This window comes from Nerophis lumbriciformis, linkage group LG17 (assembly GCF_033978685.3).
Source record: "Nerophis lumbriciformis linkage group LG17, RoL_Nlum_v2.1, whole genome shotgun sequence".
NCBI lineage: Eukaryota > Metazoa > Chordata > Actinopteri > Syngnathiformes > Syngnathidae > Nerophis > Nerophis lumbriciformis.
This window is the reverse complement of record NC_084564.2, coordinates 18,497,501-18,522,952: the sequence shown is the minus strand read 5'-3', so window position 1 is coordinate 18,522,952 and position 25,452 is coordinate 18,497,501. Positions and strand designations below refer to the sequence as shown.

The 25,452-nt window shown below is 39.4% G+C and overlaps 1 protein-coding gene across 10 annotated transcripts in view; it reads left to right on the top strand.

The window, feature by feature from the left end:
• Window positions 1–25,452, top strand: part of gramd1bb (GRAM domain containing 1Bb) — a 294,278-nt gene that overhangs the window by 162,365 nt on the left and 106,461 nt on the right. The window contains exon 1 of one of the 10 annotated variants that reach the window (XM_061972685.2): window positions 7,714–8,597. The exons of the other annotated variants lie outside the window; for them this stretch is intronic. Coding sequence (XP_061828669.1) covers window positions 8,575–8,597 — 23 coding nt within the window. The 5' untranslated portion in view covers window positions 7,714–8,574. Of the gene's footprint in view, window positions 1–7,713; window positions 8,598–25,452 lie in introns of those variants that run through there. 10 annotated transcript variants of the gene reach the window in all.

Below are 25,452 nucleotides of genomic sequence, written 5' to 3'. Positions count from 1 at the left end.
TGCACTTTGAGAGTGCAGACAGCCCAATTTTCATCAATTAATATATTCTGTAGACATACCCTCATGTCAGCAGGCCAGGGAAGCTAGGGTCGATATTCTTCTCTTGATCATCTTCGGGATGGTGTGAGCCAAGACATCCAGGGGGTTTAGCTCGCTCGTCTGCGGGAACAAACTGCCGCCATTGCTTGCAGTGCTACCGAGGTCCTTTGTCCCTGAATTGCTCAGACACTCCGGCAGATTCAATGGGGGTCTGGCGGCAGATTTCTTTGACTTTATCATTGGAAATGCATCTGCTTTGAGTGTCGCAAGATATCCACACATTCTTGCCATCTCTGTCGTAGCATAGCTTTCGTCGGTAAAGTGTGCGGAACAAACGTCCAATTTCTTGCCACTTTCGCATCTTTGGGCCACTGGTGCAACTTGAATCCGTCCCTGTTCGTGTTGTTACACCCTCCGACAACACACCGACGAGGCATGATGTCTCCAAGGTACGGAAAACAGTCGAAAAAACGGAAAATAACAGAGCTGATTTGACTCGGTGTTTGAGAAAATGGCGGATTGCTTCCTGATGCGACGTCACATTGTGACGTCATCGCTCCGAGAGCGAATATTAGAAAGGCGTTTAATTCGCCAAAATTCACCCATTTAGAGTTCGGAAATTGGTTAAAAAAATATATGGTCTTTTTTCTGCAACATCAAGGTATATATTGACGCTTACATAGGTCTGGTGATAATGTTCCCCTTTAAAAAAAGTCCCCAATATTGGGACTCAAATGCAATCTTATTGCCAGAATGTCGTACAGGAATTTTTTTTAAGTGTGTTACTTAGTGTGTTACTTGAATGCACTACATTTATTTACTCAAACTTTCTAAGAGTTTTATTCAAGGTACCCTTGGGGATTTCTTTTAAAGTGAAATTTTCCAGCGAGTAGACCATTTCTCTTTACTTATCTTTGCACTGACATATGCAATGATCTGGTCCACCCATGCAGCCTTTTGTGCGGTTAAGATAAAGAAGCATGTGTGCATCAGAATCAGATACAGTAGAATCAGAATTCAAAGTACTTTATTACATTTTTAGTCTACTTTATACCTGCATTATCCTTTCCACCGTGTGTAACTGAGCTACTGTGTGGAACAATTTCCCTTGTGGATAAAAAAATAAATAAAAATGATTATTTTGCACGATTATGGTAATGCAATATTTGTTTGTGATTAATCTCATCAGTAATGCATACACTGTATGTGTTTTATAATACATGTATTTAGGCAAGGCAAGGCAACTTTATTTGTATAGCACTTTTCATACACAAGGCAGACTCAAAGTGCTTCACAGACAACAAAGTGAAATGAAAGAAAATAAAAGCAAAATTAAAATGCAGACAATAAAAATAAAAACAGTGCGGACGTTAAAAGATTAAAAGATTTAGCTGAAAGCTAAGGTGAACATAAAAGTTTTCAGTCTAGTTTTAAAAGTAGTCAGAGTTGGGGAAAGTCTGACATCTTCAGGAAGTTTATTCCAGCTATTTGTTGCATAGTGACTGAATGATGCTCTCTCTTGATTTGAGTTTACTCTGGGAACCGCTAACAGATTGGTCTCAGAAGATCTTAGTGATCTAGAGGGCTTATATAGTGGGAGCATATCAGTGATATACTTCGGCCCTAGACCATAGTGATTTATATGTGAGCAGGGGGATTTTGAAATCAATTCTCTGATGTACAGGGAGCCAATGTAAGGATTTAAGAATTGGTGTAATGTGCTCACATTTTTTGGTCTTTGTTAGAACTCTAGCAGCAGCATTCTGAACAAGCTGTAGCTGCCTGACAGTTTTTTTGGGAAGACCTGCAAGGAGACCATTACAATAGTCTAGCCTACTGGTAATAAAGGCATGTACAAGTTTTTCTAAGTCTTGAGCTGACATGAGCCCTCTAAGTTACATTTTTGAGGTGATAGTAGGCCGATTTTGTTACTGATTTGATGTGACTGTCGAAATGTAAATCAGAATCTAAAATATAAATGGCACATGTTTAAGGAACCGCGTATATTTCAACATGACAATTGCACAAAATAAATCTGGCCACAAAGTTAGACATGTCTGCATTTAGCGAGCAGGAATTCAAGTTGCAAAGAGGTGAAAAATCTCCCAAAAAATTTCCGGTAAATTTCCATGGAAGTTAATGTGAGGATTTATTCAAATTAGAAATGTATTTACTTGTTAAAAATGTGGATTAGCCCTCGGATTCCATTTTAAAGTCAAACTGTCATGATCCATCGTGACAATTCTGGACTTTTGTGGGGGAGTTTTCCTGTGTTTAATGTTTTCTTCTTGACCACGGCTCTTTTTATAGTTCCTCTTTCTTTTTTTGGTCTTTCTTTCTGTGATTTCACCTTTGCTTCTTGAAGCCTGTTCTTCTACCTGTTGGCAGTTAGGAGACTCACCCGTCCCTGATTGCAAATCAGGATTGGTTATCTGCCTTACAACCCTGGTTCATCGTTCCAATGATCGTGTTGTGCCTTCTTGTGTTTTTGTCTTACCTTACCAAGTCTTGCTTTACTATCTTTTGCATTTTGACTGCTCTCCCTACGCCACCGCTCATTTTTTTTTTTTTTTGGCTACTTTACTTGGTGCCTGATAAAGGGCCCTTCTGCTTGCACACAGCCTGTATTCTCTGCACCCTGGCATCACGCTATCAACTGCAACTGTTACACACAAATCTCAGCACACATATCCACACTGTGCACAATTACCCATCTTAACTTTCCAAAAAATTCGGAAATATTCCATCTGTTTGGAACCCTGACAGGAATATGACAATTGCATGCATAAAAGTGTAAATCTGCACTTTTTACATAAAAACACCATGTCATGCTGCAAATGCCTTTCAAAGTTATACATTGTTTCACGCAAGTCCAACAGCAAATTATATTGGCGATATATCCTCATCTATTTGACTGTGCTTGACCTACTTAAATGGTCTGTCAGTTATCATATTGATGCATTAGCGCCACTAGCAGCTAGCTAATGAGTGCCAAGAGGGTTGTATTTAAAGCCTTTTTGTCAATGACAGTTTCTATTAAAAGTCTGTGACCTTTCTGACCTGGAGATTAAACAAGCACTGCCTCATGGGGCGCTGTGTAAAGGTTAATCCCTTCCAAATATAGCTTGGTAAACATGATTGGTGCGTACCCAAAACTGAAAATGTGTTCGTTTCAAACAGAAATGCTGCAACTTGACAAATGTATTTTTATTAGGACTGTCAAACGATTAAAACAATTTAAACGATTAATTACAGTTTGTTAAGAGTGCACTTTAAATTGTTCATGATTAATCACAGATAAATATAGTTTTTCATCATTAACAAGAGTATCTGAGACAGATCATTTTCAAGTTTTTATTTCCATGACTGGACAATTAGTTGGTTTTAATGAAAACGTTTTTTTTTAAATTATGCTTTTTTAAACCGCACAATAAAAAAATCGGTGTCTTGCCCAGATTTTGTATTTTGTAGGAATACAGAATTTGCATTCCTGCTGTAGGAGCACTTGTAGTCAGAGAAGGAGCTACACCATGTTTAGATACCAATGAGGGCCCGGTTGCTTGTAAGGAGTCTCTAGGCCACTCAGGGCGGGGCATCCAGTCTTTCTGCCCACGTGGGGTGTGGTCCCTCACTGGCTTGGGGCTGGTTGTCTCCTGCTTCTCCCGTATCTTGTCCTTAGCCGGGTGCGTCTGTCTATGGCCTGAACTGGCGCCAGCGGCACAGTGGGTCCTGTCGCTGGCCAGCCAGCATGCATGGGGCTGGTGGTCCCTTGTTCCCTGGACCACACCTGCTGATTTGAGTTGAGATTTATGGATGTACATACTGTACATACACAAGCGCATATACATTTATATACTCATGCATATAATCACGTTTCATCAAACATATATTAACGTTGTCCCCCACCTCCCCCGAGGGAAACTGGTTAGAAGCACGGCACACTGCTAAAGCTTAACCTATTTATACTATAACAAATCTAACAGGTTAATATAGTCCGCTCCTCTTTCTTCCCCTCCAGTTATCTGCTTTCTTTTGTAATTTTGTAATTTTTACTTGTATGTATTATTGCATTTGAAGCAATTGTAATGTTGACAATAGAGGTAATTATTATTCATTATCAATAGTGTTATGTCTAATGGTATTTTCATTGCTCCATTTGTAGTGTAATAACGTTCCGTAGGCACAAACTGGCAGCCACGCTTCTGTCAGTCTACCACAGGGCAGCTGCGGCTACAAATGTAGCTTACCACCACCAGGTGTGAATGTGGAGTGAATGAATGATGGATTCACACTTCTCTGTGAAGTGCTTAGAATGTCTAGAAAAGCGCTATATAAATCTAATCCATTATTATCCATTATTATTATTATTATTATTATTATTATTGTCATTTCTGCGTTATTACTTAACTGGTACTTTTGCTATAAATTCTTGTATCATATTTGTACATATCAGATTTACTGATGTTGTTGTTGTCTTTTTGTCTTATCCCCATCTTGTCACACAATTTAACCCTCCGTCTTCTTTTTTCTTCTTCTTTCTATCACCTCCTGATCCGGTCCGGCTGTGCCAAACAATAAATATATCCGTTTAATAAAGTCAAATACAAATAAGGCATAATTCCATACTTCTCTTTTGTAAAGCAATTATGTATAGCAGATATGGGCATCTACTTCAACTATGATTTGACTGAGTGGCTGGATAGGACAAAAAACAGAGACAAATCAGTTTGAATTTACTGTAATTTGTTGAGATATTACAGAGGACGATGATTATACATACCAATATTTTGGTACCGGTGCCAAAAAATATTTGGTACTTTTCTAAATAAAGGGTACCACAAAAAAAGTCATTATTGGCTTTATTTTAACAAAAAATCTTATGGTACATTAAACATATGTTTCTTATTGCAAGTTTGTCCTTAAATAAAATAGTGAACATATAAGCCAACTTGTCTTTTATTAGTAAGTAAACAAACAAAGGCTCATAATTTAGCTGCTGACATATGCAGTAACATATGTCATTTTCCATTCTATTAGTTTGTCAACATTATTAAGGACAAGTGGTAGAAAATGATTTATTAATCTACTTGTTCATTTACTGTTAATATCTGGTTATTTTCCGTTTCAACATGTTCTATCTACACTTCTGTTAAAATGTAATAATCACTTATTCTTCTGTTGTTAGATACTTTACATTAGTTTTGGATGACACCACAAATTTGGGTATCAATCCATTACCGAGTAGTTACAGGATCAGACATTAATCATATTCAAAGTCCTCATGTGTCCAGGGACATATTTCCTGAGTTTATAAACATAATATACATTTTAAAGAAAACAAATGATTTTGTGATGCTAAAAAATATAGATGTAATCATAGTAGTATCGACTAGATACGCTCCTGTACTTGGTATCATTACAGTGGATGTAAGGTGGAGATCCACTAATGGTGTTTGTTTATATTGTAGCGTTCCGGAAGAGTTGGTACTGCAGGAAATTCTGGGAATTTGTTCTGTAGTGTTTTATGTTGTGTTGCGGTGCAAATATTCTCCCAAAATGTGTTGTCATTGTTGTTTGGTGTGGTTTCACTATGTGGCACATGATTATGACAGTGTTGGCATTGTTCATACGGCCACCCTTATAGTGTGACATGTATGGCTGTTGACTAAGAATGCACTTCATTCACTTGTATGTAGTGTGTTTGAAGTTAAGAGGATCGTGTTAATGGTGAAGTTTCTGACTTAAAGAAATCTAGTCTTGAATTTGTCAACTATGTGCCATTTTAAATATGTCCATTGTCACAACTCTGGTGTGCAGTGAAGCATGTTTCGCTATCACTCGTCCTACAGGTATAATATTTGAAATAAATGTACTTGATATGTCTCCATGGAGACTAGGATTAATGAGTTTGAAGTAGTTGAAGCTGCTGATCCACTGCTGATTGCGGACAGACACTAGCCGCTAGCTAGCTAGCTAGCCATGTCGTAAAGCACCTCTTCCTGAAGGCATTTCAGTGTTATAACTTCACCTTTATTTTTAGTTATTAAGCCAAAATTTGCCCGTTTTCCCTTTTCTGTCTACACACTGTCTGCTTGCAAGTGATTGATTGATTGAAAGTTTTATTAGTAGATTGCAAAGGAAGAGAATACATTATATGAAACAGTACAGCTTACACAGTACAGTACATATTCCGTACAATTGACCACTAAATGGTAACACCCGAATACGTTTTTCAACTTGTTTAAGTCGGGGGTACACGTTAATCAATTCATGGTAGTACTCTGTGATTGTCATACTTGCCAACGCTCTCGGATTTTCCGGGAGACTCCCGAAATTCAGCGCCTCTCCCGAAAACCTCCCGGGACAAATTTTCTCCCGAAATTCAGGCGGAGCTGAGTGACGTGTCGACAGCCTGTTTTCACGTCCGCTTTCCCACAATATAAACAGCGTGCCTTCCCAATCACGTTATAACTGTAGAATGATCGAGGGCGAGTTCTTGGTTTCTTATGTGGGTTTATTGTTAGGCAGTTTCATTAACGTCCTCGTAGTGCGGCAACAACACACAACAACAGCAGTCACGTTTTCATCTACCGTAAAGCAGTTGGTCTGCCGTAAACAGCAATGTTGTGACACTCTTAAACAAGACAATACTGCCATCTACTGTACGTGCATATGTGACAATAACATCTAGGGCTTTTAGAGAGTGCAGTGCACTACTGCGCACACAACAAGGAGACGAAGCAGGATGCATCATCAGAGAGGGTGTTCAGCATGGTAAGAAAAATAGTGGCAGAGAATAGAACAAGGATGGACAATTCAACCCTTAACTCAACAATGAGTAGATATAAGTGTTATGTGTGTGTATATGTGGAAATAAATGAACACTGAAATTCAAGTATTTCTGTTATATATATATATATATATATATATATATATATATAGCTAGAATTCACTGAAAGTATATATATATATATATATATATATATATATATATATATATATATATATATATATATATATATATATATATATATATATATATATATATATATATAGCTAGAATTCACTGAAAGTCAAGTATTTCTTATATATATATATATATATATATATATATATATGAAATACTTGACTTGGTGAATTCTAGCTATATATATATAATTAAAAAAAAAATATATATATATATATATATTTACACACACACACATATATATGTGTGTGTGTGTGTGTGTGTGTGTGTGTGTGTGTGTGTGTGTGTGTGTGTGTGTGTGTGTGTGTGTGTGTGTGTGTGTGTGTGTGTGTGTGTGTGTGTGTGTGTATGTGTATGTGTATGTATGTATGTATGTATGTATGTATGTATGTATGTATGTATGTATGTATGTATGTATGTATGTATGTATGTATGTATGTATGTATGTATATATATATATATATATATATATATATATATATATAGCTAGAATTCACTGAAAGCCAAGTATTTCTTATTTATATATATATATATATATATATATATATATGAAATACTTGACTTGGTGAATTCTAGCTGTAAATATACTCCTCCCCTCTTAACCACGCTCCCAACAACGGCCCCGCCCCACCTCCGACCACGCCCCCCCACCCACCCCTCCCGAAATCGGCGGTCTCAAGGTTGGCAAGTATGGTGATTGTGCACTGCCGAACATGCTCGTTTGACGACGACGTGTAGAGGACCGGTACTTTTTAGAGGCGGTGTAGTACCGAATATGATTCATTAGTATCGCGGTACTACACTCATACCGGTATACCGAACAACCCTATTGTCATGTTGCAGTAAATTTGGATTCAAATATTTGACTGTGAAAAAAATTTTGTTAAATATTGTGAAATCTTGGTAAAATGTTCCCATTTTTTTATATATAGGAGATTAACAGGGTTGTCCAACACAAAAGAGCCAGGTCCCCTCACTTAATACTCTTCTCATGGATGGAGCTAAGGCGATGGCCCGCCGGCTACAATCAGCGCTCCGGTCCTGCACTCGGGGTCAGCCAGGCTTATCTCGTGAAGAAGAGAAAGGGAGCCATCTAGGGAAGTGGACAGAGACAGAAGGCGAGCGGGAATGGGCAGAGAGGCGGGGGGGGTGGCAAGCCATCCTGCGCCTGCTCACTGCGAGCACAGCAAGTGCAGCTTTCATCCGCAGAGGCTGAGAGAGAGAGAGACGTTGGATATTAGAGGGATCAACCCTGCTTGTGTGCAATTTTTAGCTCTACGGCTTTGTGCTGCCGGGTCCAATGCTTCTCTTGTGGCAAAACAAGAAAATTAGATTTTTATTTATTTAAAAAAAAAAAAATTGTTGTATTTTTTTTTTTGGTGGGGGCACTGCGGCACCTTCGTCACACAAGTGAAGGAATGTAGCAGGTTTTTGGGGTGCTCTTGCTCCTGCTGTGTGCATGGGAGCTGAGGATCGGGGAGGCTGTCGGTCAGCAGCATGCAGCGGCGACACCGGGCAGCCAGGCGCCCACAACACGCTATGGACATTAGACACTCCTCCTTGTACTAATGAAAAGCTTCAAGCTCGCCTGGTAAGAATAGAAATGAAAACAGTGCAGCATGCTCATCTTTGTGTGGGGTGTATAGTCATGGATACTCAGCCCGGCCCAGACGGAGTCTAGACCAGTGTTTTCAACCAATTGTGAGCCAAGGCACATTTTTTGCGTTGAAAAAAACCCGGAGGCACTCCACCAGTAGAAATCAATAGAAAACTAAACTCAGTTGACAGTAAAAAGTCGGTGTGGCAATTGTTGGATCTGACTTTAAACCATAACCAACCATGCATTGTCTCAAAGTAGGTGTACTGTCACAACCTGTCACATCACGCCATGACTTATTTTGACTTTTTTGCTGTTTTCCTGTGTCTAGTGTTTTAGTTCTGGTCTTGCGCTCCTATTTTGGTGGCTTTTTCTCTTTTTTTGGTGTTTTCTTGTAGCAGTTCCATATCTTCCTTTGAGCGATATTTCCCACGTCTACTTTGTTTTAGCAATCAAGGATATTTCAGTTGTTTTTATCCTTCTTTGTGGGGACATTGTTGATTGTCATGTCATGTTCGGATGTACATTGTGGACGCCGTCTGCTCCAGAGTAAGTCTTTGCTGTCGTCCAGCATTCTGTGTGTGTTTACTTTGTAGCCAGTTCAGTTTTAGTTTTGTTCTGCATAGCCTTCCCTAAGCTTCAATGCCTTTTCTTAGGGGCACTCATCTTTTGTTTATTTTTGGTTTAAGCATTAGACACCTTTTTACCTGCATGCTGCCTCCCGCTGTTTCCGACATCTACAAAGCAATTAGCTACCGGCTGCCACCTACTGATATAGAATAGTATTACACGGTTACTCTGCCGAGCTCTAGACCAGTGTTTATCAACCTTTTTTGAGCCGAGGCACATTTTTTTCATTGAAAATATCCGGAGGCACACCACCAGCAGAAATCATTAAAAATGAATGAAACTCAGTTGACAGTAAAAAGCTGTTTTGCAATTGTTGGATATGACCAAGCATGCATCGATATAGCTCTTGTCTCAAAGTAGGTGTACTGTCACGACCTGTCACATCACGCCGTGACTTATTTTGACTTTTTTGCTGTTTTCCTGTGTCTAGTGTTTTAGTTTTGGTCTTGCGCTCCTATTTTGGTGGCTTTTTCTCTTTTTTTGGTATTTTCTTGTAGCAGTTTCATATCTTCCTTTGAGCGATATTTCCCGCATCTACTTTGTTTTAGCAATCAAGGATATTTCAGTTGTTTTTATCCTTCTTTGTGGGGACATTGTTTATTGTCATGTCATGTTCGGATGTACATTGTGGACGCCGTCTGCTCCACAGTAATTCTGTTTGTTTACTTTGTAGCCAGTTCAGTTTTAGTTTTGTTCCGCATAGCCTTCCCTAAGCTTCAATGCCTTTTCTTAGGAGCACTCATCTTTTGTTTATTTTTGGTTTAAGCATTAGACACCTTTTTACCTGCACTCTGCCTCCTGCTGTTTCCGACATCTACAAAGCAATTAGCTACCGGCTGCCACCTACTGATATGGAAGAGTACTACACGGTTACTCTGCCGAGCTCTAGACCAGTGTTTTTCAACCTTTTTTGAGCCGAGGCACATTTTTTTAATTGAAAATATCCGGAGGTTCACCACCAGCAGAAATCATTAAAAATGAATGAAACTCTGTTGAGGGTAAAAAGTTGTTGCAATTGTTGGATATGACCAAGCATGCATCAATATAACTCTTGTCTCAAAGTAGGTGTACTGTCACGACCTGTCACATCAGGCCGTGACTTATTTTGACTTTTTTGCTGTTTTCCTGTGTGTAGTGTCTTAGTTCTTGTCTTTCGCTCCTATTTTGGTAGCTTTTCCTGTTTTGTTGGTGTTTTTCTGTATCAGTTTCATGTCTTCTTTAAACGCTATTCCCCGTATCTGCTTTGTTTTAGCAATCAAGACTATTTAAGTTGTTGCTATCCTTCTTTGTGGAGACATTGTTGATTGTCATGTCATGTTCGGATGTACATTGTGGACGCCGTTTTTGCTCCGCAGTAAGTCTTTGCTGTCGTCCAGAATTCTGTTTTTGTTTACTTTGTAGCCAGTTAGGTTTTAGTTTCATTCTGCATAGCCTTCCCTAAGCTTCAATGCCTTTTCTTATGGGCACTCACCTTTTGTTTATTTTTGGTTTGAGCATTAGACACCTTTTTACCTTCACACTGCCTCCCGCTGTAAAGCAATTAGCTACCGGCTGCCACCTACTGATACAGAATTACAGTATCAGTAGTATTACACGGTTACTCTGCCGAGCTCTAGACAGCACCGACACTCAACAACAACACATCATTTGCAGACTGTTATTACTGGTTTGCAAAAAATGTTTTTTAAACCAAAAAGGTGAAATTAGATTATCTCCCACGGCACACCAGACTGTATCTCACGGCACACTAGTGTGCCGCGGCACAGTGGTTGAAAAACACTGGTCTAGACTGTATGGTGCTGGTTTTTAAATGGGTTAACAGTCGTGTAAAATACATGTCCTGGTAAATTCCTGGAAGCTTTTTTTTATTTTTTTTTGCATTTATGTCCAACAGTGTCCTCCATACATGTCCGCCATATGTGTGTGTGCTTGTTGTTGGACGGTGACCTCGCTCTGCTCCCCTCTGCTGGAGCACGGAGCAGCTGAGGAGAGGCGCTCACGTGGCTCCTTGAGGGCGGAAAAAAAAAAGAATTGAAAAATAATAAAATAATAACTGGCACGTGCTTCATGCCTGCCCGGCCCCCTCGACGTCGTCCTGTCCCACCTGGACGCACGCGCCGGCCCACCTCCAGGTGGTTCACTCATTTCCCCCGTGAAATCCCAGCTGCCCTCCTTTCTCTCATCATCCCCTCCCTCGTGTTTGTTTACGCTCCTCTTCCTCTTCTTGCGATATTTTTAGAGACAAATGGTAAAAAACCTCAACCGAAGCTGTAAAAACGGCATGCGCTTGATTATGTGCTAATGTTTCTGTTTCTTTAGTCTGCCATGTTTTAATGGCCCTGATAGACACACGTGGAAGAGAGCAGTCTGTCAGCATCCCTTAGCAATCTATACATGGAGGGCGACCTGTCTGTCTGTCTGTCTGTCTGTCTGTCTGTCTGTCTGTCTGTCTGGGCTATAGTTAGCGTGCCACGCTGTTATATAAACTTGTGTACAGTATCTCACAGAAGTGAGCACACTCTTCACGTTCCAGCAGCCATTTTGTTTGAGTAGGGAAGTATCCTTGGTCATGCTTATGAGTAGTCAGTGTGCAGCGTCGACAGCACTACGGTCCACCTCGTGCATCTGCCAGGGGTCAAATAAAATAATACAAAATAAAACAAAACATAGTACACCCAAAGAAAGCATGAATGACACTAGAAACTAGTCCATTTTAAACATAATTTATAGCTTTTTGTCAAGACATGGACTATGGTGACGCAAATTACTGCGTGGAATTGTTTTCCCGTGGTGCAAATCGACTGGACCGGACAAGGCTTGCAGGTAAAGACATGATTCAATTCAACACTAACAGAGTACAAACAAAAAGCGCGCACAAGGCGGAGAACAAACTTGGCTAAGAATACAAAAACTAGCACAAAGGCAGAACTATGGACATAAAAACGAAAACACTTATTGTGACAAGAAAATAGACAAACTCACTTGGCAAGGCATGGAACTATGGCAAGGAACGCGTAATCATAGGAATAACCGGGGTAATGTCGTCAGGACGACCAACAGAAAATGACAGGCTTAAATATATTTGTCATGTGGTGATTGAAAACAGGTGTATGAGTCCAACACGTGAAACAGGTGAAAACTCATGGTAACTGAAACAATGGAGCGTAAATAGAAACTAAAAAGAGTCCAAAAACCAAACAGAACATAGCCAAACAAAACATGATCAAAAGACATGACACTTTTGTTACGGTTTCCAATGAAATCATTCTGTAAAGCATTGCCCGTCATCCTGTGTGCCACATCAGCGAGACCATGCGGCCCACAGGTTATGCCTTCAACCCGTCCTAAATCAGCACATTTCTTGCACTGTTAGAAGAAGAAGACATCAATGTACAATGTTGCTTGTTCACTCGTGCAAACGTGCCATGTCTTGATCGGATGGAATGAGTGTGACTGACACAACGTTCCACCACTGGATTTGTCCGTCCACTTTGAGGATGTTTTGTACTCGATGTGACATCTGTGAAATCTGCACATAGGCCCTCGCTGTGCCCGCAGCAGCTGTAGCAACAACCAGGCCGTGACAAAAAATGGGACCAACACCTTTCACGTGGCCTGTGAAAAAGCTGCAGAACTGTTGACACACATTTTGTTTTCTATGGTCTCAGCACAGGATTCTTTTGTCGTTTACATGGCTAGAAGGTTGGAAAATGTGGGAAAGGTCCTACGATCAGGAGGAAAACCTAGTACAACATCATTTAGTTAGATGTCGGACAGCGGGAGACCACACTCACATTCACATTCACACACGAGGGCCAATTTAGTGTTGCCAATCAACCTATCCCCAGGTGCATGTCTTTGGAGGTGGGAGGAAGCCGAACTTCCACTTCTCAAACCAAGTACCACCTTAGAAAATAGTTGGCTCTCGAAGTACCACCATATTGACCAACATTACAGTAGCATAGCAGGCCTAAGTATTCATTAAAAAAAAAAGGCATACGTTTTATTTTACAAGTATATTTAATATTTTTGTTGTCTGGGATAGTATTTAATGTTTATTAATGTATTTTAATTGTATTTATACTGTAATGGATCTGTAACAGACTGGATCCTATGTTATGGTATGTTCCAGTTTGTTTCCCCAAGGCCTTGAAGGCATTAAGTATTCATTAGAAACAAGGCATACGTTATATTTAAAGGGGAACATTATCACCAGACCTATGTAAGCGTCAATATATACCTTGATGTTGCAGAAAAAAGACCATATATTTTTTTAACCGATTTCCGAACTCTAAATGGGTGAATTTTGGCGAATTAAACGCCTTTCTAATATTCGCTCTCGGAGCGATGACGTCACAACGTGACGTCACATCGGGAAGCAATCCACCATTTTCTCAAACACCGAGTCAAATCAGCTCTGTTATTTTCCCTTTTTTTGACTGTTTTCCGTACCTTGGAGACATCATGCCTCGTCGGTGTGTTGTCGGAGGATGTAACAACACGAACAGGGACAGATTCAAGTTGCACCAGTGGCCCAAAGATGCGAAAATGGCAAGAAATTGGACGTTTGTTCCGCACACTTTACCGACGAAAGCTATGCTACGACAGAGATGGCAAGAATGTGTGGATATCCTGCGACACTCAAAGCAGATGCATTTCCAACGATAAAGTCAAAGAAATCTGCCGTCAGACCCCCATTGAATCTGCCGGAGTGTGTGAGCAATTCAGGGACAAAGGACCTCGCTAGCACGGCAAGCAATGGCGGCAGTTTGTTCCCGCAGACGAGCGAGCTAAACCCCCTGGATGTCTTGGCTCACACCGTCCCTTATGCCACCGAAGATGATCAAGAGAAGAATATCGACCCTAGCTTCCCTGGCCTGCTGACATCAACTCCAAAACTGGACGGATCAGCTTTCAGGAAAAGAGCGCGGATGAGGGTATGTCTACAGAATATATTAATTGATGAAAATTGGGCTGTCTGCACTCTCAAAGTGCATGTTGTTGCCAAATGTATTTCATATGCTGTAAACCTAGTTCATAGTTGTTAGTTTCCTTTAATGCCAAACAAACACATAGCAATCGTTGGTTAGAAGGCGATCGCCGAATTCGTCCTCGCTTTCTCCCGTGTCGCTGGCTGTCGTGTCGTTTTCGTAGGTTTCGCTTGCATACGGTTCAAACCGATATGGCTCAATAGCTTCAGGTTCTTCTTCAATTTCGTTTTCGCTACCTGCCTCAACACTACAACCATTCGTTTCAATACATTCGTAATCTGTTGAATCGCTTAAGCCGCTGAAATCCGAATCTGAATCCGAGCTAATGTCGCTATAGCTTGCTGTTTTTTCCGCCATGTTTGTTTGTGTTGGCTTCACTATGTGACGTCACAGGAAAATAGACGGGTGTTTATAACGATGGTTAAAATCAGGAACTTTGAAGCTTTTTTTTAGGGATATTGCGTGATGGGTAAAATTTTGAAAAAAACTTCGAAAAATATAATAAGCCACTGGGAACTGATTTTTAATGGTTTTAACCCTTCTGAAATTGTGATAATGTTCCCCTTTAACAAGTATACTTAATATTTTTTTTGTTTGGGATAGTATTTATTGTTTTTAATATATTTTAATTGTATTTATACTGTAACAGACTGGATTTTATGTTATGGTATGTTCCAGTTTGTTTCCCCAAGGCCTTGAAGGTATCAAGTATTCATTAAAAACAAGGCATACATTTTATTTGACAAGTATGTTTAATATGTTTGTTGTTTTGGATTGTATTTACCGTATTTTTCGGACTATAAGTCGCAGTTTTTTTCATAGTTTGGCAATAGAAATGGCAATTCTTCTCTATTGTTTACTCTTAAAGTTCACCATATCAGTTTTGAAGTAATCGAGGACCAGAGTGACAAAATCATGCAATTGTGTAATGAAAATATTAGTTTTACATGAGGGGGCGTTACAAGTACCGTATTTTTTGGACTATAAGTCACAGTTTTTTTCATAGTTTGGCCGGGGGTGCGACTTATACTCAGGAGCGACTTATGTGTGAGATTATTAACACATTACCGTAAAATATCAAATAATATGATTTAGCTCATTCACGTAAGAGACTAGACGTATAAGATTTCATGGTATTTAGCGAATAGGAGTGACAGATTGTTTGGTAAACGTATAGCATGTTCAATATGTTATAGTTATTTGAATGACTCTTGCCATAATATGTTACGTTAACATACCAGGCACGTTCTCAGTTGGTTATTTATGCCTCATATAACATACACTTATTCAGCCTGTTGTTCACTATTCTTTATGTATTTTAAATTGCCTTTCAAATGTTTATTGCTGGTGTTGGCTTTTATCAAATAAATTTCCCCCAAAAATGCGACTTATACTCCAGTGCGACTTATATATGTTTTTTCCCTTCTTTGTTATGCATTTTTGGCAGGTGCGACTTATACTCCGGAGCGACTTATACTCCGAAAAATACGGTAATGTTGTTAATATTGTTTTAATTGTATTTATATTGTAAAGGACTGGGTGTTATGTTGCAGTTTGTTTCCCCAAGGCCTTGAAGGCATCAAGTATTCATTAAAAACAAGGCATACGTTTTATTTAACAAGCATATTTAATGTTTGTATTTTATTTTGGATAGTATTTAATGTTGTTAATATTGTTTTAATTGTATTTATATTGTAACGGACTGGGTCCTATGTTATGTTATGTTCCAACAAATGCTACGTGCAGCTTTCTCTGCCAATGTGTTCTGCGTGTTGATTGGTTGGGAAAGGGCCAACGTAAGCAGAGAATGTGGAGAACGTTCGGTTCTCACGCGTGTTGAGTGATAGAAACGACGGAGTAAGACGGTTCTGTTCGTATCGTAATTGTTTATTTTTGGAGTTGACTACAGCCTGCAGTAGTTGGATTGTGACGACTTCCACTGAAGGCTGATAAACGGCTAGAGTCACGTCATTACAATATTTAATATTTAATTGAATCTCTGGTGTACCACTGGAAGGAGCCTGCTTACCACTAGTGGTACATTTACCACAGTTTGGGAATCTCAGGTATCTCTGGTTTAAGGACCCATAGCATCCAGATGACTGACATTTCACTAACAAGTTATCTTTTTACATTGTTGCTCCTGAAAATGTATCTGACAGGCCTTCCCTTAATATCGATACATGTTTGAGTAATAGGTAGAAGCTAACTACTTGTAGCGCCCCCTCTTGGGGTGACCTCATCCGCAGAACTGAATCCATTTACCCGCAAAGACAGTTTGAATAAAAACATGTACCGTATTTTTCGGAGTATAAGTCGCACCAGAGTATACCTGTAAGTCGCACCTGCCGAAAATGCATAATAAAGAAGAAAAAAAACATATATAAATCGCACTGGAGCCCGGCCAAACTATGAAAAAAACTGCGACTTATAGTCCGAAAAATACGGTAAAACTAATATTTTCATTACACAATTGCATGATTTTGTCACTCTGGTCCTCGATTACTTCAAAGCTGATATGGTGAACTTTACGAGTAAAAAAATAGAGAAGAATTGCCATTTCTTTCAGCATTTCCTCAAGCATCCTGATAAAAACATCAGCAGAAGAGGACCCAAAAAAAGAATACTAGCGGATTACCTTCTTTTTCTCTCTTTTTTGTTTTTTTCTGGATCACATTTGGCTAAAGTCTTTTCAATTTCCTTCCTTCCAAACTCCGACCCAAATCCTTATTCTTCCAAGTCAGAATCATTAAAATGATGGCTTGGTCCGTCCCATTTTGCACGAGTCAATTTGAGTGGAGAAACAAATACTTTCTTCATCCATCCATCCATTTTCTACCGCTTGTCCCTTTCGGGGTCACGGGGGGTATCTCAGCTACATTCGGGCAGAAGGCGGGGTACACCATGGACAAGTCGCCACCTCATCACAGGGCCAACACAGATAGACAGACAACATTCACACACTAGGGCCAATTTAGTGTTGCCAATCAACCTATCCCCAGGTGCATGTCTTTGGAGGTGGGAGGAAGTCTGAATACCCCGAAAGAACCCACACAGTCACGGGGAGAACATGCAAACTCCACACAGAAAGACCCCTAGCCCGGGGATTGAACCCATGTTACAGCCTTATTCCAAAATGAAATAAATTAATTTTCATCCTCAAAATTCTACACACAATAACCCATCATGACAATGTGAAAACTTTTTTTTTTCTCTCGTTCCAATTTTTTTTTTAATATATGTAAATAAATGCATGAAAAATTTGGCTGCTGACATATGTGGTAACATATTTGGTCATTTCCAGTTGTAACATTTTGTCAAAACTAGTCTTAATATACCTGTTAATTTACTGTTAATATCTGGGTACTTTCTGTTGTAACAAAATTCTATCTACATATTTCTAAAAATGTAATAAGTAATTATTATTCTGTTTCACTGCATATAATATGGAAATGTATGCAGGCTGACACCTTCTTTAGTTGTATTGCTACCACCTGCAACAATGCATCTGGCAGACATCATTCCTTCAAATACCGTGGGAAGATAACAGGATTTGGGATGAAGATGCTACCAAAACACATTTTATGCAATATGTAGGTGACGTCAGCAGGCTGTTGCAGGCCCGCCCACATTTTGGGGTTTGAAGTGAGCAGTTAAAAAAAAAAAAGCTGAAACTTGTTAAAAAAAAAAAAAAAAGCCTACATTCACTCCTGCCTCTATTTTAGGGTACATTTTACATGTAGACATCTTTTTTAGGTCGGGAACTATAAAGATAAGTGCCAGGGGTCCTTTCACTTATTTTTACACTTGCACTACTTTAGTATTTTATATTTATATATGGGTAGTGGAAATGACAAAAAATAAAATGTGTGTAAAATAAAAAGTCAGGACTCTGTTTGCTTCCGCTTATCCAGATCTGGGTCGCAGGTAGAGATGTCCGATAATATAATATAAATGCATTAAAATGTAATATCGGAAATTATCGATATCAGTTTATTTATTATCGGTGGGTTGTTTTTTTTTGGTTGTTTTTTTTTTTTTTAATTAAATCAACATAAAAAACACAAGATACACTTACAATTAGTGCACCAACCCAAAAAAACCTCCCTCCCCCATTCACACTCATTCACACAAAAGGGTTGTTTCTTTCTGTTATTAATATTCTGGTTCCTACATTATATATCAATATATATCAATACAGTCTGCAAGGGATACAGTCTGTAAGCACACATGATTGTGCGTGCTGCTGGTCCACTAATAGTACTAACCTTTAACAGTTAATTTTACTAATTTTCATTCATTACTAGTTTCTATGTAACTGTTTTTATATTGTTATACTTTCTTTTTTAATCAAGAAATTTTTTTTAATTTATTTATCTTATTTTATTAATAAAAAAAAAAAAAAGTACCTTATCTTCACCATACCTGGTTGTCCAAATTAGGCTTAATAATGTGTTAATTCCACGACTGTATATATCGGTTGATATCGGTATCGGTTGAAATCGGTATCGGTAATTAAAGAGTTGGACAATATCGGAATATCGGATATCGGCAAAAAGCCATTATCAGACATCCCTAGTCGCATGTGTCTCAGTCGGGAAGCCCAGATTTCCCGGTCTCTGCCCACCTCTTTGTTATACTGGAGGGACACCGACAGGTTCCCAGGCCAGCTGTAAGACATAATATCTCCAGCGTGTGCTAGATCTACTTCAGGGCCTCTTCCAGCTCGGCATGCCTGGAACACCTCACTGGGAAGGTGTCCAGGAGGCATCCGGAGTCGATGCCCTAGGCAGCAGGACCCTATCTCTTAAGGGGAGTACAGCCACCTTACGGAGGAAACTCATATATCCGCAAAGCTGGCATTAATGCAGACGCTGCGCTAATTTACCTGTCGATCTCAGGCTACTGCGATCATTCATAAACAAAATCCCCAAATACTAGAACTCCTCCACCTTGGCCCCTAAAAGTCAGGGGTCATAAGGGAAAGGTTCCAATTTCGGTACTTTTTTATTCAGGTATTGATTCACATAAAATCAAACGGTTGCAGACTAAACACCGGCTCAAACACTTGGCAAGGAAACAAACAATCAGGCAGCACTCAGCCAAGCTGCCTATAGGTAATTTGGCAATTTTCCATGTGAATAAAGCAAGTACACCTGATTTTCCAAAATGCGTTAGCTTGGTGCTAATTTACAGTGGATTTGCCATATACATGCTACTGGTTAGCATTAGCGATTTTACATGGCAAAATTTTAACACCTCCACATTTGGTAAATAAAACTCCCGACTGCGATTCACGTTACAATCACTGATTTTGTAATAAGTTCAATACTTACAGTATGCACACGTTGTAGGGCGCAACGTAGGACTAGGCTGGCATATGGCAAAATTTCAACACTTGCAAATTTCGTAATAAAAACTCAGACTGGGGCAGCACGGTGGAAGAGGTGTTTGTGCGTCTGCCTCACAATACGAAGGTGCTGAGTAGTCTGGGGTTCAATCCCAGGCTCGGTATCTTTCTGTGTGGAGTTTGCATGTTCTCCCCGTGACTGCGTGGGTTCCCTCCGGGTACTCCGGCTTCCTCCCACCTCCAAAAACATGCACCTGGGGATAGGTTGATTGGCAACACTAAATTGGCCCTAGTGTGTGAATGTTGTCTGTCTATCTGTGTTGGCCCTGCGATGAGGTGGCGACTTGTCCAGGGTGTACCCCGCCTTCCGCCCGATTGTAGCTGAGATAGGCTGCAGCGCTCCCCGCGACCCCGAAGGGAATAAGCGGTAGAAAATGGATGGATGGATGGAAAACTCAGACTGTGATTTACGTTGCTGTGGGGGGGCGTGGTCTGCGGACCTACAGCAAAGCGGGGTGTGTCAGGATTGGCTTCGAGATTAGTGACAGGTGCGTAGATGACACAGGTGTGAGTATTTGTCTGATCACCTGTCGCTCTGTTAAAGGCAGCAGTCGGGAAGGAGTGGAGGTTGTTGATGGTGGAGAACGAGCGAGAGAAACTTGAACATGGCTGAAAAGCACAACTTATTGCAAAATAAATCATTGTTCGCAAAGATGAACACGGCTGTCATGTCCGTCATTGGTGGTCCAGAGAACCCGGAGGAGCAAGACCTCCACAGTTACAATCACTGATTTACAGTATGCACACATTGTAGGGTGCAACATAGGACTGGACTGGCATATGGCAACATTTTAACACCTCCAAATTTGGTAATTAAAACTCCGACTGCGATTCTCGTTACAATCACTGATTTGTAATGAGTGCAATACTTGCAGTACACACACTTTGTAGGGCGCAACATAGGAATCGACTGGCATATCAAGTTAACGACTACTTCCTGACCTGCCAACACACCACAGTCTATGCACTACTGCCATCTTAGACTTGCAACTGCATGCAAAGTCGACTATATAATACTTGCAAATGAGACTCAAGAAATGCCATAACAAAACAACATGTAGCTGGACAGCACAGTTATCATAATCAGCTATTTTTGAAAATGTAACATTTCATTATTAAACAATTAAAATGTAGTAACGTGCACAAAAAAACTGAAAATTGGTACCGTTGCATACACGTATCAATTCCCAAGATCCAGGAATTGGTACCGTATTGGTTAAAATGTGGAAGATAGCATATTTTTACACTAAAACGTACTTTATTTCCTTTTACAGTTAACGAAGGTTTTATTGTTCTCTTTACCACACATTTTTTATACAGATTGTGCACTCGTGAGCGCTGTGGTGCAGACAAGTAAAACATCAAAACCATTTGGAAGCTTCCCCAGACGTGCATAAAAAGGCTTCAGATCCTTGGCGAGCGAGCCAGAAACATCCTCAGGACTGTTCTCTCTGATCTATTTTAGACTCCAATCTAACTGGAGCCCCCCTTTCCCCGCCCCTCTGCAGCCTTTAAGATATTGTAAGGATGGAAAAGACCTGTCTTTATGTAAGAAGGATTCCAGGTTCTCACGCAAGTCAAGTGCAAAAGTCCCGGTGTATGTTAGTCTGTTGTGGCTGAGAGATGGTGCAAACAAATAATGGAGGGAGACTTGGTTGCTGCAACTGCTTGCAAGGCGACTGCGGCTTTAAAGATAAAGCACTGCATCACCACGCCGGGCCACAGTGGACATTCCCTCCAGGGTCTCTGCAGCAAAAACGGGACATCCATTTTTCTTTTCCGGGCCACCTCTGTGCATCTTTTCCTGACTCCCTCTTTTTTTACTCTTTTAACACTGCATTATCCCACACATGCTATTTGTCATCGCCTCCATGCTCACCAAAGTTTTCTTCGGTGTTGTCACTTGAGGTGATATGATGGATGGCGGCGGCATTATCAATGTAATATTTATGAACGCAGTTCCCGAGAAAGGCAGCAATGTTGGTCCAGTGCCTCTTGATGGAAGAGGTAGTTAAGGAACACCATCAGAGTATATGCACATCAATCACGTTAATTAGCTAATTACAAAGAGCATTTTGGTACTGCTAATTTCATTATTTTCTGGTCCTCAGTTGTTTTTGACGATGATAAGTGAGACTTGCTAAGTAAATTGCTCATGAGGGTCAAGTTTTATTATTTTAATTTGATATTTTTTCACTGTTTCCCACACATGTGGCAGCCCACCGTGAGTATATATATATATATATATATATATATATATATATATATATATATATATATATATATATATATGTATATATATATGTATATATATATATATATATGTATATGTATATATATGTATATGTATATATATATGTATATATGTGTGTATATATATATATATGTATATATGTATATATGTGTATATATATATATATATATGTATATATATATATATATATATATATATATATATATATATATATAAATAAATAATCTCAAATGCTACAAGTATGAACATGTACTGTATAAATAATGTGGAACATGACTTTTAGGCAAAAAGTGACAACAGTTGCAAAAATATTGGCATCACTAAATTGGCCCTAGTGTGTGGATGTGAGTTTGAATGTTGTCTGTATATCTGTGTTGGCCCTGTGATGAGGTGGCGACTTGTCCAGGGTGCACCCCGCCTTCCGCCCGCCAAGCGGTAGAAGATGGATGGATGGATGGAGGGTCTCTAAAGTGTCTTTTTTTTCTTATTCGAACATACACTATACAAAGCAAAATTACTCCAGGCACTTTCAGTGGCATAGCTCGAAATTCTGGGGCCCGATACATAATTCTAAATGGCCCCCAATCCCCCCCTAAACCCAACATCGCCGACCCATAAACACACATTTGGTATGTTTATGTCATGATCCATTGCGCGGATCATGTTTGTTTAGTTTTTTGACTCCCTCAGTTCCTGTTTTGCGCACCCCTGGGTTTTTTTAGTTGCCATGGGTGCAAATTAGTGTTAGGAGCGTGATTGGTGCATGTTGTGTTCGGGATGCTCACCTGCTCCCGGGCACTAATCACTACGCAACCGTGATGACGTCTACTTTTTGATTCCTATTTCTGTTTGTATACTAAGCTTTTGCGTTAGCCTTAGCTTTGCTTCCTGTGCTATCGGCACACTTGTTTTGTTTATCTGCATTTTCTGCATGATTTATGGAAAATAAATCATTTCCTTACCTGCACCTTACCTCCGGAGTTCCGTCTGCATCTTGGGAGAACGATCCACGCAGTAAAATGCGACGACAGTGTTACAGTTTACATCCATTAAAAAACTAATTAGTGCATGGATTTGGTTGAAACTAGCTTTTTAAAATACATACATACAAAACCTAATTAAGTTTTGGACTTTTTATTGATGCGATTAACATATCTAGAATATATCTAGATAAACCCTCCTAAATAATTAGGTTTTGTTTAATATATATATATATATATATATATATAAAGTGGTCAGAATATGATTGTAAATGATTATATGACCTGGTATTATTAGCTGATACACGTAGGATTATCATCAGTTTATAATAGGAATCATGTATTACATCATTATTATGGCTATATTATTGTTAGCCAGCTCCTGGGTGTTAAGATCTGTTTCTAACTTTAATCAAGGGTCCTTGAATGCACTACAGTTGTAAGCAATGAAATGTAAAAGGGAATCTTGCAACTTTCTCCTATGCTGCCACAGATAGATGTATTATATTTGTATTGTCTATGGTTCCAAAATACTGGTTCTGTGTGTGAATGCTTGAAGGTGAGCTTTGATGACTTATGTAAGTGAAGTGTCCTGTTCTGTGGAGTGTTGCTATCCAGGCGAAACCAACCATTTTGTATTTTTGAGAGGGGGGGGTGTTAGTCTAGGACATTCTTAATTTGATTCAAGCAACCTTATCATTGAACTTTCACTGCTGTATTGATTGTATATTTTGTTTATTGTATTACAACAGCTTTTTTGTATAACTCACAGAAATAATTAGCAGAAAAAAAATCTTCAAACTTTACAATTATAGGTTAGACAATGCTCTTTATTTCCCCCGAATCCTAATTTTCTGGCAAAATATGCATTTTGTTCCTGACAACTAAATCCAACAGTTAACATCAATCTGCTCTTAACAGAAAAAGATAAAGGCTGAATAAGGAACTGAGTATTTCTTTTATTTGAATTATTCCCCAGTGTGGTGTCACTCAGCCCGCGCCTCGTTTCAGCCTGCAGATCTTCTGCAGATGGCAGCAGCTGAGTCCCTCTAGGCTTTAATCCTGCTGACAACTTCTTGTCCCCCGCCCCTCTTGACAGCAAGTCCTGAGATAACCTCACCAGGTCCTGAATTCAAAATTGTATTATGTTGGGTTTTGTGATTATGTGAGATAATGAGCCCTTTTAATTACCTTGATTATGATTAGGTGACACTACTGGGGCTTGTTTTGTAATTGTAGCATTTCAATTCGACACATGGAGTGACTGAACTGTCTTCCTTCAATTGTTAGTGCTAAAGCCAAACAAAGGTCCCGATTATATGCTACAAGAATGTCCAAACTTTTTGCCCCGGGGGCCGCATTGATCTAAAAAAAGAATGATTTTATATATATATATATATATATATATATATATATATATATATATATATATATATATATATATATATATATATATATATGCACATACGTAATGCACATACATACATACATACGTACGTACGTACGTACGTACGTACGTACGTATGTATGTATGTATGTATGTGCCAGAGGTGGGACCAAGTCATTGTTTTGCAAGTCACAAGTAAGTCTCAAGTCTTTGCCCTCAAGTCCGAGTCAAGTCCCGAGTCAAGATAGGCAAGCCCCGAGTCAAGTCCAAAGTCAAGACTGGAAAGTCTCAAGTCAAGTCCTAAGTCCTGCATTTTGAGTTTCGAGTCCTTTCAAGTCCTTTTAACCACAGACTAATATATTAACACAGATTGTGTATGCTTTTCAAACGCTGTATTTATTTATTAAAACAAGTGCATTTTAAATTGCAGGAAAGAAAATTGTGCTGACATTGCACTTTATAATAGCACTATTAACCAGTCATTTTAAACATTAACTCATTCCTTTACAGAACAAACACATTGAAAAATAAAGTGCAAATGTACTTATTTGTACAAAAGTGTTAACATTGAAAAAACATGACATATACGTGAACATAACAAAAAAGTTGTACTTTTTATATGTCAGGGCCCTATGCTGCATTGCATTTGCAAAAGACCAAATTAGCCAAGAGTCTGTCAGTCATTTGTGCACGATGGGGGCGTAGTATGATGCCACCATGGCTGAAAACTCGCTCCACTGGAGCACTGGAGGCAGGCACTGCCAAGACTCTCATGGCCACTCGGAACAGTGAAGGAAGAGTCTTCATGTTCAATGCCCAGAACAAAAGGGGGGAGAGAGTTGTTTTGGGTTGGTGCACTACTTGTAAGTGTATCTTGTGTTTTTTATGTTGATTTAATTAAAAAAAGAGAAGAAAAAAAAAATTATTTCTTGTGCGGCCCGATACCAATCGATCCACGGACCAGTACCGGGCCGCGGCCCGGTGGTTGGGGACCACTGAGGTAAACAACCAACAGTATGTCAGAAAGCTAGCTAAAACGGTACACATATTCATAATATAGTATACATTTTAACTGACCTTTATTTTACTATTTTTGTCTTTTTTTAGGTGGCTAAAATACGCGGTGCTGCTGACCGCCGTCTAACGTTACATGTGATATATTGACTAACGTAACCCTGCTTAAAAAAAATCACTGAA